Source organism: Sminthopsis crassicaudata, chromosome 1 (genome assembly GCF_048593235.1).
Source record: "Sminthopsis crassicaudata isolate SCR6 chromosome 1, ASM4859323v1, whole genome shotgun sequence".
In the NCBI taxonomy this organism is placed as follows: domain Eukaryota; kingdom Metazoa; phylum Chordata; class Mammalia; order Dasyuromorphia; family Dasyuridae; genus Sminthopsis; species Sminthopsis crassicaudata.
In genome coordinates, this window is record NC_133617.1 from 465,475,142 (window position 1) to 465,489,005 (window position 13,864).

General features: G+C 30.8%; 1 protein-coding gene across 4 annotated transcripts in view; it reads left to right on the forward strand.

Annotated features, from left to right (window-relative positions):
- ECPAS (Ecm29 proteasome adaptor and scaffold) overlaps window positions 1-13,864 on the forward strand; it is a 155,650-nt gene that overhangs the window by 76,545 nt on the left and 65,241 nt on the right. For all 4 annotated transcript variants that reach the window (XM_074280886.1, XM_074280885.1, XM_074280887.1 and 1 more), the window contains 4 exons: window positions 5,699-5,748; window positions 8,458-8,524; window positions 8,646-8,768; window positions 10,620-10,723. In XM_074280886.1, the coding sequence (XP_074136987.1) occupies window positions 5,699-5,748; window positions 8,458-8,524; window positions 8,646-8,768; window positions 10,620-10,723 (344 nt within the window). The remainder of the gene's footprint in view (window positions 1-5,698; window positions 5,749-8,457; window positions 8,525-8,645; window positions 8,769-10,619; window positions 10,724-13,864) is intronic.

Sequence of the window (13,864 nt, forward strand, 5' to 3'; positions counted from 1 at the left end):
TTATTACGATCATAGAATAATAAGAGTTATAGGACTTTAGGGGCTGTCTAGAACATCCTCCTAATTTTAGAAAGAGAAACTGTAGAGGATAAGGGTAAAGTGACCCAACCAAGCTCATACAACAAGTTCCAGAGGCACAATTTGAACCTGTCTTCTAGATTTAGAGTTTTCTAGACTTTACATTTAGGACTCTGCCACCATACCAAGAATTTTTAACCCAGTGTCTTTGAATCCCATTCCCTAGGGAATTATGTATAAATTTCAAAATATCTATAAAGTTGAATGGCTAAGTAAATAAGTATGTGCGTGCGTGTGTGTGTGTGTGTGTGTGTGTGTGTGTGTGTGTATATTTCTGTCTGAACTGATGTTTCTTTCAGTTATTAATTTTAAAAAATTATTCCAAGAAGGATTCTATTGGCCCTATCAGATTTGACAGAAGAGTCCATAGCAAACAAAAGGTGTCAAGAATCTATGAACTGTATCAAGCTCAAATTAATGTTGAGGGTCTTCTAGTGGAAAAAGGAGATATATAGGGATGATATTAGATATGATAGTAGGTTCCATATATTACCAGTGAATTATGCAAAAGAACTGGCACATATAACATGTGACTGAAAACAAATGTGGGGCTCCTCATATGGTTAGAATAAATGACAACAAATCTCCACTTATTCACATAACATTAATCTTTCTAGAGGAAGTTTTCCTTATACATTTGGTTCACTCCTGGGAGATTATGAGTTGCTACAACTAATGGGCAAATTCACACAAGATGAGAGGTTGTGAAGATGTAGTTTGCATTGTTGGAGTATGTACTTTGAATTGGGAAGCTATACACCCATTGAAGCATCAATTTTTATTCAATACATAGAGACAGATTGATTATTCATTTTTCTCATTTACTATAAGTAATGAAACAAGGCTTACAAATCACAGCACTATATCACATTTTCCTTTGCTTTATGTTTTTTATAATCTGAGGTAGATGGACTAGATTAGCCTAGGATTTATGCTTCTCAAATAACACAGATTTCATGATTTGTGGCTAAACAAAATGTTTAATATGATATGTGTAATAATATTTTAATATATGAAAAAAACTTTGCCTTTAGACTTATGTATTAAATATTTTAACTAAATGATTTAATTTAAATTAAGAAATAATTTGATTTAATAATAAATAATTTAATTAAAGGGTGTATTTTAGGCATAATGGAAATTATAGTTTTATCTTTTCTCTGGCCAATTTTTAAATCAAAATTTATAAGTTTTTAAAATTTAAATATTTTACTTTGTTCCACAATCTCTCCCTCTTTCCAGATCTTTCTATATCCATTGAGAAGGCAAGAAATATAATATCTAATGTATATATGAAAGCATGCAAAATATATTTCACACTCCTTCTTCTTGCAAAAAAAATAAAAATTTAAAAAGGGAAAAATATGCTTCAGTCTATACTCTGAATTCATCAGTTCTCTATCAGGTTGAAGTGAGACATTTTTCTAGTTCAAGAAAAGTTAGGATTTTGGAAGGAGAGCTTTAGGTCTCTACCACTGGATTGGGGTATTTACCTGGAATGGCAAAACAGTCAATGGATCTTGAAGGTAATTGTGCAACAGCAGTAGCAGCTTTGGGAGTTCTCAGCCCATAGAAAATAAAGTGATTAGTCAACTGGTTAGAAAGAGATAACAGGACTCCCTGTGCTGGCACTAGGCACAAAATAGGTTTTTATTTAGTGTTGCCATACCACTTCCTAGTCACAGCTTCTTTTCTTTTCTTTTATTAAAAAAAAATCTTATTTGTTTTTATAATAATAACCTTAAAATTTTCAAAATACATGCGAAGATAACTTTCACCCTTGCAAAAACTTGTGTTTTAAGTTTTTCTCTCTTCTCCACTTCTTCACTCCCCTAGACATCAAATAATTCATTATAGGTTAAACATGTACAATTCTTCTAAACAGATTTCCACATTTATCATGCTGCACAAGAAAAATCAGATCAAAAAGGGGGAAAATGAAAAAGAAAAAAATAAGCAAGCGAACAACAACAACAAAGGTGAAAAATACTATGTTGTGATCCACATCAGTCCCCCATAGTCCTTTCTCTGGATGCAGATGGCTCTTTTCATCACAATTTTATTGGAATTACTCTAAATTACCTAATCACTGTTTCAGGGTAGAGAGGAACACTTATAGTCTTAAGGAATCAGGAGCCCTTCCAGGATAAAGACTATGGCCTAGACCAAGAAAGCAATGACTGTACCTCTCCCTGGTTCATACCATCTTGAAAGTGCCCCAAACTTCTAGACCAAGAACTAGCTTTGAGAATAGCAGCGTAAAAAAGCCCAACTTTAACATAGAGTTTAAAGTTTATAAACAGTCTGGGAAGATGAGCAAATAACAATCACCAAAAAAAGAACCTGACAATAAAAAATAATATGGTGACAGGGACAATCAAGACACAAACTCAGAAGAAGATAATGATGTTAAAATAGCCACAAGGCCTTAAAGGGGGAGAAATGTGAATTGGACATAAAAGTTAACAAGAATTCTTAGAAGAACTAAAAATGATTTTAAAAATCAAGTAAGAGTAGAAGAGGAAAAAGTTGTGAAAAGAAGTGAGAGTAGTGCAAGAAAATTATGAAAAAACAATAGCTTGGTTAAAAAAAACTGAACAAAATAGCATCTTTAAAAAAAATCAATCAAATAGTAAAAAGTGGTACAAAAGAAATCCTTAAAAAGAATCGAAAGCTAGGTGGTATAATGGATAGAACACCATCCCTGAAGTCAGGAGGACCTGAGTTCAAACATGATTTCAGACACTTAACACTTCCTAGCTATATGACCCTGTGCAACTCAGGAAAAAAAACCCAAAAAAACAAACAAAAAAGAATCGACCAAATAGAAAAAAAAATGAGTACAAAAGCTTACTGAAGAAAATAGTTCCTAAGGACTAATAACTTCCAAGAGACATCAAGAAATAATGTGTCAAAAAATAGAAAAAAAAACTGAAGATGTGCAATAGTTAATTAGAAAAAACAGCTGATCTGAAAAATAGATTGAGAAGATAATTAATGAATTATCTGAAAGCCATAATCAAAAAAAAAGAGCTTAGATGTCATAGTCCAAGAAATTATAAAGGAAAACTGCCCTGATGTCTTAGAACCCATGGATAAAATAGAAATAGAATCTAATGATCACTTCCTGAAAAAAATCTCAGAATGAAAGCCAAATTCTAGACCTCCTAGATTAAGGAAGGAACACTGTGCAAACCAACAGAAAGACCATACAAACTCCATGAAAATACCATCAGTATCACACAAGATTTAGTAGCTATTACATTAAAGAATGTGATATTTTGGAAGGTAAAGGAGCTAAGAATGTAATGAAGAATAATCTACCCAGCAAAACTTGAGTATAATCCTTCAGGTGAAAAAATGCTCAATTAATGAAGAAGTTTTTCAAGCATTCCTGATGAAAAGAACCAAGATGAATAGAAAATGACTTTCATATACAGACTCTAGAGAAAATATAAGACAGTAAACATGAAAAATAAAACATAGAGACTTAATAAGGTTAAGAAGTAGCATAAAAAGGTAAATAAGAATGAGAAGTAGACTTCACTTTATGGGAAGCTGATGCATATAACTCCTAAGACCTATATCATGAGGGCAGTTAAAAGAAATCTATTTAGAGGGGATGTGTTTAATTCAATGATGTTAGTGTGATCTCAAAAAAACAGAGGTGAGAAAGAAGGATGCACTCAGAGAAGGAAGAAGGGAGAACAGTAGAAGAAATTTTCTCACAAAGAAGAGGTACACAAGGAAGAGCTTTGACAGTGGAGGGAAAAGGGGGAAGAGGTATGATAACCTGAAGGTCTGAAAAGAAGGAAGACTAACTACATATATACACTTTAGTCTGACATAGAAATCATCTTATCCAACAGCAAAAGAGAAATGGGTGGATATAATAAAAATGGGATTTGGGGAGTCATAAGAGGGAAGGAAAAGTAGGTCAGAAACAAAACAGATTTTTGAGGAAGAACAGGCTAACAAGAGGCAGAAAAATAAGAATGAAGGGAAATGCACAGTTAATAATTGTTAACAATGGATGTCAATGGTAGATGTCATCAATAAAATAGAAGCAGATAGCAGAATGTTAATTTACATTCTAGCAAATTATTATTTACAAGAAATATATTTGAAATGTAAAGATAAACTCAAAATTAAAATAGGGGTCTGAAGGAGAATCTATCATGCTTTAGGTAAAGTTAAAAAGATAGGGGTAGCATGTTCCAGAAAAAGGAAAAGCAAAAATAGACCTAATGAAAAGAGATAATCAGGGAAGCTACATTTTGCCATAGACAATGAAGTAATATCAGTACTAAATACATATGGACCAAGTAATAAAGTATCCAAATTTTTCCCCCTTCAATACATGCAAAGATAATTTTTAATATTCACCTCTGCAAAACCATATATTCTAAATTTTTCTTCTTCTCTTCCTCTTTTCCTAAGACAGCAAGAAATCTGATATAGGTTTTCTTAAATTCTTAAAGGAAAAGTTAGGAGGAAATAGTAAAATTACACTAGCTTTCCTTTGTCTCAAAGGTAGGTAAATCTGAAAGAAGTTAAGGAGATGAATAGAATTTTAGAAAAACTAGGTACGATAGATCTCTGCAGAAAAGTGAATGAGAATAGAAAGGCGTATACTCTTCTCAACTATACATGTCATCTTAACAAAAACTGGCCATATATTAGGGCAGAGAAACCTCATAAACAAACCCAGAAAGCAAATATTTACCTTTCTTGAACCATAGTGCAACAAAAATTACATTCAATAAAGGGCCATGGAAGGATAGATTAAATATTAATTGAAAATAAATAATCTAATCCTAAAGAATCAGTGAGTCAAAGAACAACTCGTAGAAACAGTAATTTCATTAAAGATAATGACAGTAGTGAGACAACATACCAAAACTTGTAGGATGAAATCAAAGAAATACTTAGGGAAAAAAGAGAGAGCAAATCAATTGGATGGAGGCACAAGTCAAGTATAGACATAAGGATAAGTTATTATACATTTCATGCATAAATGTATATGTATGTGTATATATATATATATATATATGATTTATAACATTCTTTATAGTTGAGACTTGGGTTTTCTAAAGCTGTTTGAAGGTGAATTTTCAAGAAGGTAAAAGATTTTACATTATAGTAATTGTGCATTTTTAAAAATCTCTTCATATAATTTTAAGGTGAAGATAATAAGAAAGCATGTTTTAAAAGGGAAAATTTTAAACTAGTATCTGTAATACTATAATAGCCTATCATAGTCCTTTGTTCAGCAGAATAATTTGTGACTACTTACTGATAACATATCAAGTGAGAGAATATTTTAACAGCAGTTAAAATATCCTCTCAAAAATTAACTGGCAAAGATCCAATTTCAAAAACATTCAATTTCAGCCATGATCTCATGGCTTCCTTTCCAATGTGATTTTGACAGATATTGTATAAAATGTTGAGTAATATATAACTTAATATTGTTAAATCTTATGTGTTCGTATTCTAAGACCTGATAGTTGGAAGTATAAAAAGAAAATTAAAGATTTGATGGAGGGTAATATTATTTTAGTACTGTTTCAGTCATTAATTTTTCTAAATGTTTTATCATTTTAAAAATAAATTCTAGGATCCTAAACTACTGTCAATGGCATATTCAGCTGTTGGAAAACTTTCCAGGTGGGTAAACTAAGACTTGAAATTGTAATGTATGTCCTGATTTTCAGAGTTTAGAAAGAAAAGATTTTTGTTTATTTTTATCTTCTTTTGAGGGGAGGATGAAAGAAAGGAAATATGTAGCACTCTGTGTCTAATTTATTTTCTAAGTTTATTATGCATCTCTCCTTCATATTATAACTCTGTAGTGAAAATAGTCTATTCTCAGCTTGGCTACCACTTCTGGAATATAACCTTTCTTCACCTCTACTTCTTTAAATCACTTTCTCTTTCAAGTTCAAAGCATCTTCTCCTGCTTTATGCACTTCACATGCTAAGTGCTCTTTACCTCTGAATTTGAGTTTTATTTCCTCTTTTGTATATTTATATAGGTAGGCATTGTTTACATGATAGAATGTAAATTTCTAAGGATAGAGACTCTCTGTAGACCCTGCTTCTAGCATAGTGTTTGCACATAGTAAGTAATTAATGAATGTTTGTTGATTGATTATATATTAATATTATCACAGAACTATTATGAATAACAAGTGGCTAACATAATAAAATTCTACATAAAGCATATTAAGTTCATACAATGCTTTCTCATTTTAATAGTAATAAATATCTACATTTAAAAATATATTTCACAATAGAAATGGTTCCTTTACTAACTTGTCTATGTAATTACAGGCTAGAATCACTTGAACACTACTTTGGGGCAAAAAGGGAAGTTAGTTGCAAAAAACAGTATTTAGCTTTTTTAGTTTTTAGATTTTTTTTTCTCAATTGTAGGATTATAGGATCATAGAACTAGAAGAGACCTCAGAGATCATCTTAATATTACCCTCTTATTTTATAGATGAGGAAACTTGAGATCTAGAGAGGTTATTTGACTGTCTTATTTCACAATATCAGAATCAGCATTTGAACCCAGGTCTTCCTACTGCAGAGCTACTCTTATGCTACTTCCCTTCTAATATGTTTATTGTATGTATGTATGTATCTATCTATCTATCTGTCTAACTGTTTGTCTAACAAGAATAAATATTAATTTAATCAGAACCCAAATCAGACTCTTTCAGGTCTCATAAGTGATAATTTACAACAAAAGTATACTTATATAATACTTTTTAAAAAAATAAACAGACTTCATTATTACTGAAAGTCATCATAAACTTGCACAAACTGGAAATTAGGCTGGTTTGGATTTTATTGACTAGACTTGGTTCGTGATGAGTATATACGCTTAAAAAAACTTTTTAGAATACATATATCCCAGCTAGTTTTTAACAGTAGTAGAGTTTTCATATCTGTCTTTTTTAAAAAGTACAAATTCAACAGTATTACTTCTTAAAACAAAGGTTTTACCATTTTTTCCTATGAATTTTACATACTAGTTTCTTCCTTTGTATTTATCAGGCTTTCTCTAGAAAAAGTCTCATGGGAATCATTCTGTTGTCTTTATTTTCCATGATTCTAGAATTGCTTTAAAAAAAAAAATAGCATGTTCTAGGTAGCACTATCATAAGGATACTTGCATTTAATATATTTGGTAACTTCTGATAAAACTTATTCATCTTAATTGCAAGATGGTTATAAAAATTATAAATTATTTAGCCAAATTTCCCCATGTTATCTCCTCCTCTTAATATACTATATACATTCCTTTTCCATGTATATCTTTATACATACCCCCCACACACATGCATGCACACACACTTTATTTACTTTTTAAAAAATTATAGTTTTTATTTACCACATATATGCATGAGTAATTTTTCAGCATTGACAGTTGCCAAACCTTTTGTTCCATTTTTTTCCCTTCTTCTCCCCACCCCCTCCTCCAAATGGCAGGTTGACCAATACATGTTAAATATGTTAGAGTATAAATTAAATAACAATATATATATAATGTCCAAACAGTTATTTTGCTGTACAAAAAGAATTGGACTTTGAAATAGTGTACAATTAGCCTGTGAAGGAAATCAAAAATACAAGCGGACGAAAATAGGGGTATTGGGAATTCCATGTAGTGGTTCATAGTCATCTCCCAGAATTCTTTTGCTGGGCGTAGCTGGTTCAATTCATTACTGCTCTATTGGAACTGATTTGGTTCATCTCATTGTTGAAGAGGACCATGTCCATCAGAATTGATCATCATATAGTATTGTTGTTGAAGTATATAATGATCTCTTGCAAATACACACTTTTAAAACCCTGAAAGTTGAATTCTTCAAATAAAAAAAAAAAAGAAGAAAATCTCTCTCAAGATAGTGTGCTTTGCTTTTTCCAAACACTATCTTGAGAGAGATTTTCTTCTTCTTTTTTTTTTTTTTTAATTTGAAGAATTCAACTTTCAGGGTTTTAAAAGAAAGAAATGCTAATCTCATTCTATTCGTTAGTTAATAGGTAGCCATTACTTTGCTTAATTTGAAAATATTTTATGAAAAAATTTTAATTTGAAAATATTATTTACATAATATAAAGTTCAGAATAAATAGTTAAGAAGTTTGTTTTGAGCATTCTAATTTTATACAAGTATGGCAAGAATTAAAATTTAATTTATTATTTACAAGTAAAAAATAAAAATAAAACATGTCAGATATAAGAATTCCATTCTATGTGAATATGCTGTAAGATATGTGAAAATGCTGTAAGATATATACAAAACATACTAGAATGTACACAATCTATTTGTTTTAAATAATGTTTGTGTATCTGTTTTTTTTGTAGTCGAATGCCTCATTTGTTTACTAAGGACATTGCTCTTGTACAGCAGTTTTTTGAAGCATTATGTAAGGTTGGTAAATAGAAATATTAAGTAAGATTTTTCTGCTTGGAATGCTTCCCTATCTTGAGGACATTATTGATAGAAGAATTAGAAACATTTTATCTTCTGTCCCTTTCTTTTCTTTTTTCAGGAAGAGCCTGATACTAGGCTTGCCATTCAAGAGGCTTTATCTATGATGGTTGGAGCTTATAGTACTTTGGAAGGAGCCCAGCGTACTCTTATGGAGGCATTGGTAGCTTCATACTTAATAAAGGTAAGGTCAAGTATGTGAATCTATTTTAAGTAGTTTAATGATTTTCAACGTAAATTATTGTATAGTTTTAAAACTCAAATATATTTTGAAGTGGTTCTCATTTCCTATAGGCCAGAGAAAAGAATTAATATTTTCACTTATCATTGTGGCATAGACTTCATAAAACATTTTTCTTTTGTTTTTCACTGTAAATAGTTTTTCTAGCTTTAGGCAAGGATATGATGGTGGTGATGTTTTTAATGTAGTCTGATGTAAGGTTTAATTGCTTTGATATTCTTTCCCTTAAAATAAGTGGTGCTTTGTTTATTTAAATAGCAGCTGAGCATTTGAACCTTCTGATGTTGTACAAATATGTATATGTGTACAGTGCAAACATTACAAAAATCATAAAATAAGCAGATATTCAAGACTTAAATAAATCAAACAATAGCCTAAAATAATTGTGTATACTTTGCCTGTTTTTCATTTCCTTTTTGTTTATTTGCCATGAAGAAGGAAAGAATGCTGAGTACATTCATCTAAGACACTTTTGTATCTGATAGGAGAGGTTAAATGTGTTTGAATTAATAAAAAATTTGGAGTCAAATAGAATCATGGCCATTAAAAATTTTTAAATTTGGTGAGATAAATATCCATTGGCAGTAATTAAGAAGTTTGTTTTGAGTATTCTAATTTTAGGATAGCATGACAGAAGAATTGAAATAAAATATTTGTATGATATTCAAGGGGGGAAGTTGAGGCATATTTAAGAGGATGATACATGGTACATATGGTTCCTGTAATATTGTGTTTGGCCATGGAAATAATTAGGTCTGTTAGAGGACTTCCTGGAACATGAAGCAGTTTCATCAAGAAAGATTATAGCTTTCAGTCCTCTTATAGCAAAATTGAGACAGTTGACCATTTATTAAAAAATATCTATTCAAAATGACAAAATTTTATTTTTATCAAGGAATTTACATTATCCTTTGAAGTTCATTGTCATGTATTTAAGCTAAATTAAAGAGACAGCAGTAAAGTTATACTGAAAGAGATAATCTTGTGCCTCTTCCTTGTTACTAATTACTAACTACCTTGTTTTTATATTCCTTTTGTATTTTTTACTTTTGCTACTGCTTATAATTGAAAGAAATTAATGCTTTTGAGGGAGAGTTCAGTGAGAATTAGTCCTCAAAAATGAAAAGGTTAGTGTTATGGTAGTTTTAAACTACTTTCTTAGTTGTAAAGATTGTGTCATTAGATCTATTCAAATTATCTAATTAAATTTGATTAGAAATTTTGAGATAGGTTTTTTGGTTTGCGTTTTTTTTCTTTTTATTTTTTAAGGAAATGATATGTTTTTAAGGTTGTAGGCTTAGCATAATTTTCTGTTTTTTGTAAGTTAGTTATTTTACTTCAGCTAGGAGGAACACAGGAAGTCTCTTGACCATATTCAATTTCAACTCCAGAAGTGCTATTTCTGGTTCTTATGTATAATTCAAAATTTGCCAGTTGACTTAGTAGAGAGAATGGTTTTATAAAATTGCTACAGGAGCACAATTTACAGGAGAGAGGCTTTACATGGGGTATATATGTACTTTATAGAACTTTTCCTGATTTTCCTGGTAAATATTCTTCATAGGACATAAAAGTACTTTTAAATGAGTCCATTTTCCAAAAGTTATTGTACAATTTCTTAAATAATAAAATTATTTTGGTCATGTTAACATCCATCAGTATGTCTAATTAAAGATCTTATATACTTGGGTTGTCCTGTTTTTATGAAAACATTTGTAAGTTTAAGATATATTTAAACTTATGCATAGACTTAGATGAGTTACTGATAATTGAATTTTTTTACATGTCAAATAGCCTGAAGTACAAGTTCGCCAAGTGGCTGTGAAATTTGCCAGCACGGTGTTTCCCCCAGATCACATACCTTCCAGATACTTACTTTTACTTGCTGCCGGAGATCCGTAAGTTTCAAAAGGCGTTACCCAAAATTTGATTGCTTAAAGTTTTGTCAAATTATACTTGTTTTGCAGTACCTGACTTGGATGAAATCTTATATTAGAATCAAGCAGAACTTCTTGGGGATAAAGATTAGAGTTATTTGATAATTGGTTATTATTATTATTATTATTATTATTATTATTATTATTATTATTATTTTTGCTGAGGCAATTGGGGTTAAGTGACTTCCCCAAGGCCACATAGCTAGGACGTGTTCAGTGTCTGAAGCCAAATTAGAACTCATGTTCTTCTGACTTCAGGGCTGCTACTCTATCCACTGTGCCACCTAGCTGTCCCCAACATTGGCAAAATTTAAGGGCTTTAATGGCATTATTTGTTGAATTAAAAAATTGAGAAAAATTAAAAAAATTGAGGGAAATAATATGTGATTTGATTCAGTAAGAATGAAGTAAAGAAGTGAAATTGAGTAGGACAGGGGGCAGCTAGGCAGCGCAGTGGATAGAGCACCAGCCCTGAATTCAGGAGGACCCGAGTTCAAATGTGGTCTCAAACACTTAACACTTCCTAGCTGTGTGACCCCTGGGCAAGTCACTTAACCCCAGCCTCAGGAAAAAAATAAATAAATAAAAATTAAAAAAAAAAATAAAAGAAATTGAGTAGGACATCAGTGTAATTAGAAATAAATGATGAAAGAATATAGCTGACAAGATTGTTACTAGGGAAGCATGCTGTATATAAACATATTTTTGTAGTCTGCTTTCAAAGACTATGCCAGAGGAAGATCAGAAATAATAATATAAATGGAATAATAATAAATAAAATGATAAATAAATGGTTTAGCCAATTAAATAGACCCAAGAATATCATTTTGGGTCAGACCTTTGTAGTGCATTAAATTCACCCAGTATTTTGACAGTGATACTAAAGACATGTGGTTAACCTCATTACTTTATGAAATTGACCTAAAATGCCTGGTGATACCAAGTTTTTCATAATGAATTTATTTATAGAACTAAAGTACATCCAATCCGATCTTCAGTCTGTGCTTTGCTTGTATCTGGGATGATGTCAACATACCATCTTAATTGTTACATTTTTGAGAGAGTATCACTTTAGAGTATAGTCATGCTCTCCTTTTCATCTGTGTGCATTACTGGAACTTTTTTTTTTTTTTAGGGGAGGGCAAGGCAATCAGGGTTAAGTGACATAGCTAGTAAGTGTTAAACGTTTGATGACATGACACATTTGAACTCGGGTCCTCCTAACTCCAGGGATTGTGCTGTTATCTACTGCATCATTTAGTTGCCCCAGAAATTGACTTAAAATGGATTATTTTATAAAAGGAACAATGTTATATTTGGGAAATGTATTTCTTGTCAAAGACTTGCCATTAAATAGATTAAAGATATTATCAGTAATGCCATTAAAGGAAAGGTTGCTAAAATCCTCCATTTTAATTTAAATAAAATTTAAATATTTATTAAATGAGAATAAATGTACTAACCAGGTGCATTCTACAAGGGATTGCCATTCACAAGTATATTTTTATTTTTCCTGAACTTGATTTCATTGATGCGTAGAGTCTCCAACCTAAGTTTACATAGTTTACTATGTGATTGTTAACTTGTGTTTTAGTATTCTTCCATTAGAAAGCTACTAATCAGGAAAAATGCTGCTGTCAGTTTACTTAACAATTAGTTGATAGATACTATAGCATTCATACTGCTATGAAAATTGAATTGTAAAATAAATCTGGTAAAGCTCAGTACTTTCTAAATTTATTTTCACTTTTTTCTACCCTGACTTTAAGTTGAACTTTTTATTTATTTTAAAAATTCCTTTTACTTTAGATTTATGATTTTATTAGACTTATGATTTCAATAATGTTGAGAGCTGTCACTGCTTCTAATTTGGAATCTTTAAAAATTGATGCAACTTTTAAAAGAAGTCAGAGGAAAAGAGGTTAAGTGACTTTTCCACGGACACAGATCCAGTGTTAGATTTTTCTTCTTTGACTGTCAGACTCCTCGAAAAATTTTATACATTCATCATGTACTTCCTTTTATCCTGCTCTTAGTACTTTATAATTTAGTTTCTCACTATCACTTAATTAAAATTTTTATCTTACTCTTAATCTTTTTACCACATAGTTGATTCTTTATCCCAATCCAATAGTGGCTGTTGCAAATCTCTTTCTTTCTAGTGCTATCTCCACTTGTACTAATCTATATCTTGCCACTAGACCCAGATAATGCTGGAGGAGAAAATGAGTGTGTTGACTTTTCACAGCCTTTCTTCACTTAAACCTAATTCACTTGCATGTCTTCCTGATGTCATGGTCCTCTTTGAGAATGAAGAACAAATACAAATTACCCCATGTCTGACTCTTACAGCTGAAGATATTATTTCATAATTTTTAAAAGATAGAGTACATTTTTCAACAGCTTCTTCAACCTTCTCTTCCCTTCTTAGCAACTCACAATACCTTGACATCATCTCCTTTGCTCTCTTCGTTTACATTCATTCTTCTAAATGCTGTGGTTGGCCATACTGTTTCAATATTTTTCTGATTAAATAAGTATTAAATTATGTCTTAGGAGGATTTTAGGTTCTAAAGATTACTACCTCCACATTTTGCAAACAAGGATATTGGGGGGGGCCTGGGGGGCCTAAAAAGTTAAATGATTTATCCAGAGACATATTAGTAAGTAGCAGAGCTTGGGTTAGAATCCAGTTCTTTTTGACTTCATATTTTTCAACTCAGCAGATGTTTATATGCAAACCAAATGCAAACAATGACAACTTTTATAGTATATTAATATTAATTTAATTATATCCTTTGAGGATATATGTTATTAGAAGAACTATATATATATATATATATATATATATATATATATATATATATATATATATATATATATATATATATATATATATATATAGTTCTTCTAATAACATATTGATGTTTCTTATTGTCTTTCTGTGTACAACTTTAAGTCCCATATATAACAAGAAACATCAATTTCATGGATTAACTAGGTTCATTTTGCCTTGGAGTGCTCAAATTTATCACTATAAAATTAATTACAGTTTGGTAGAAATAATCTTGTTTTTTTTAATTAAAGGCACTGAGGCCAGCA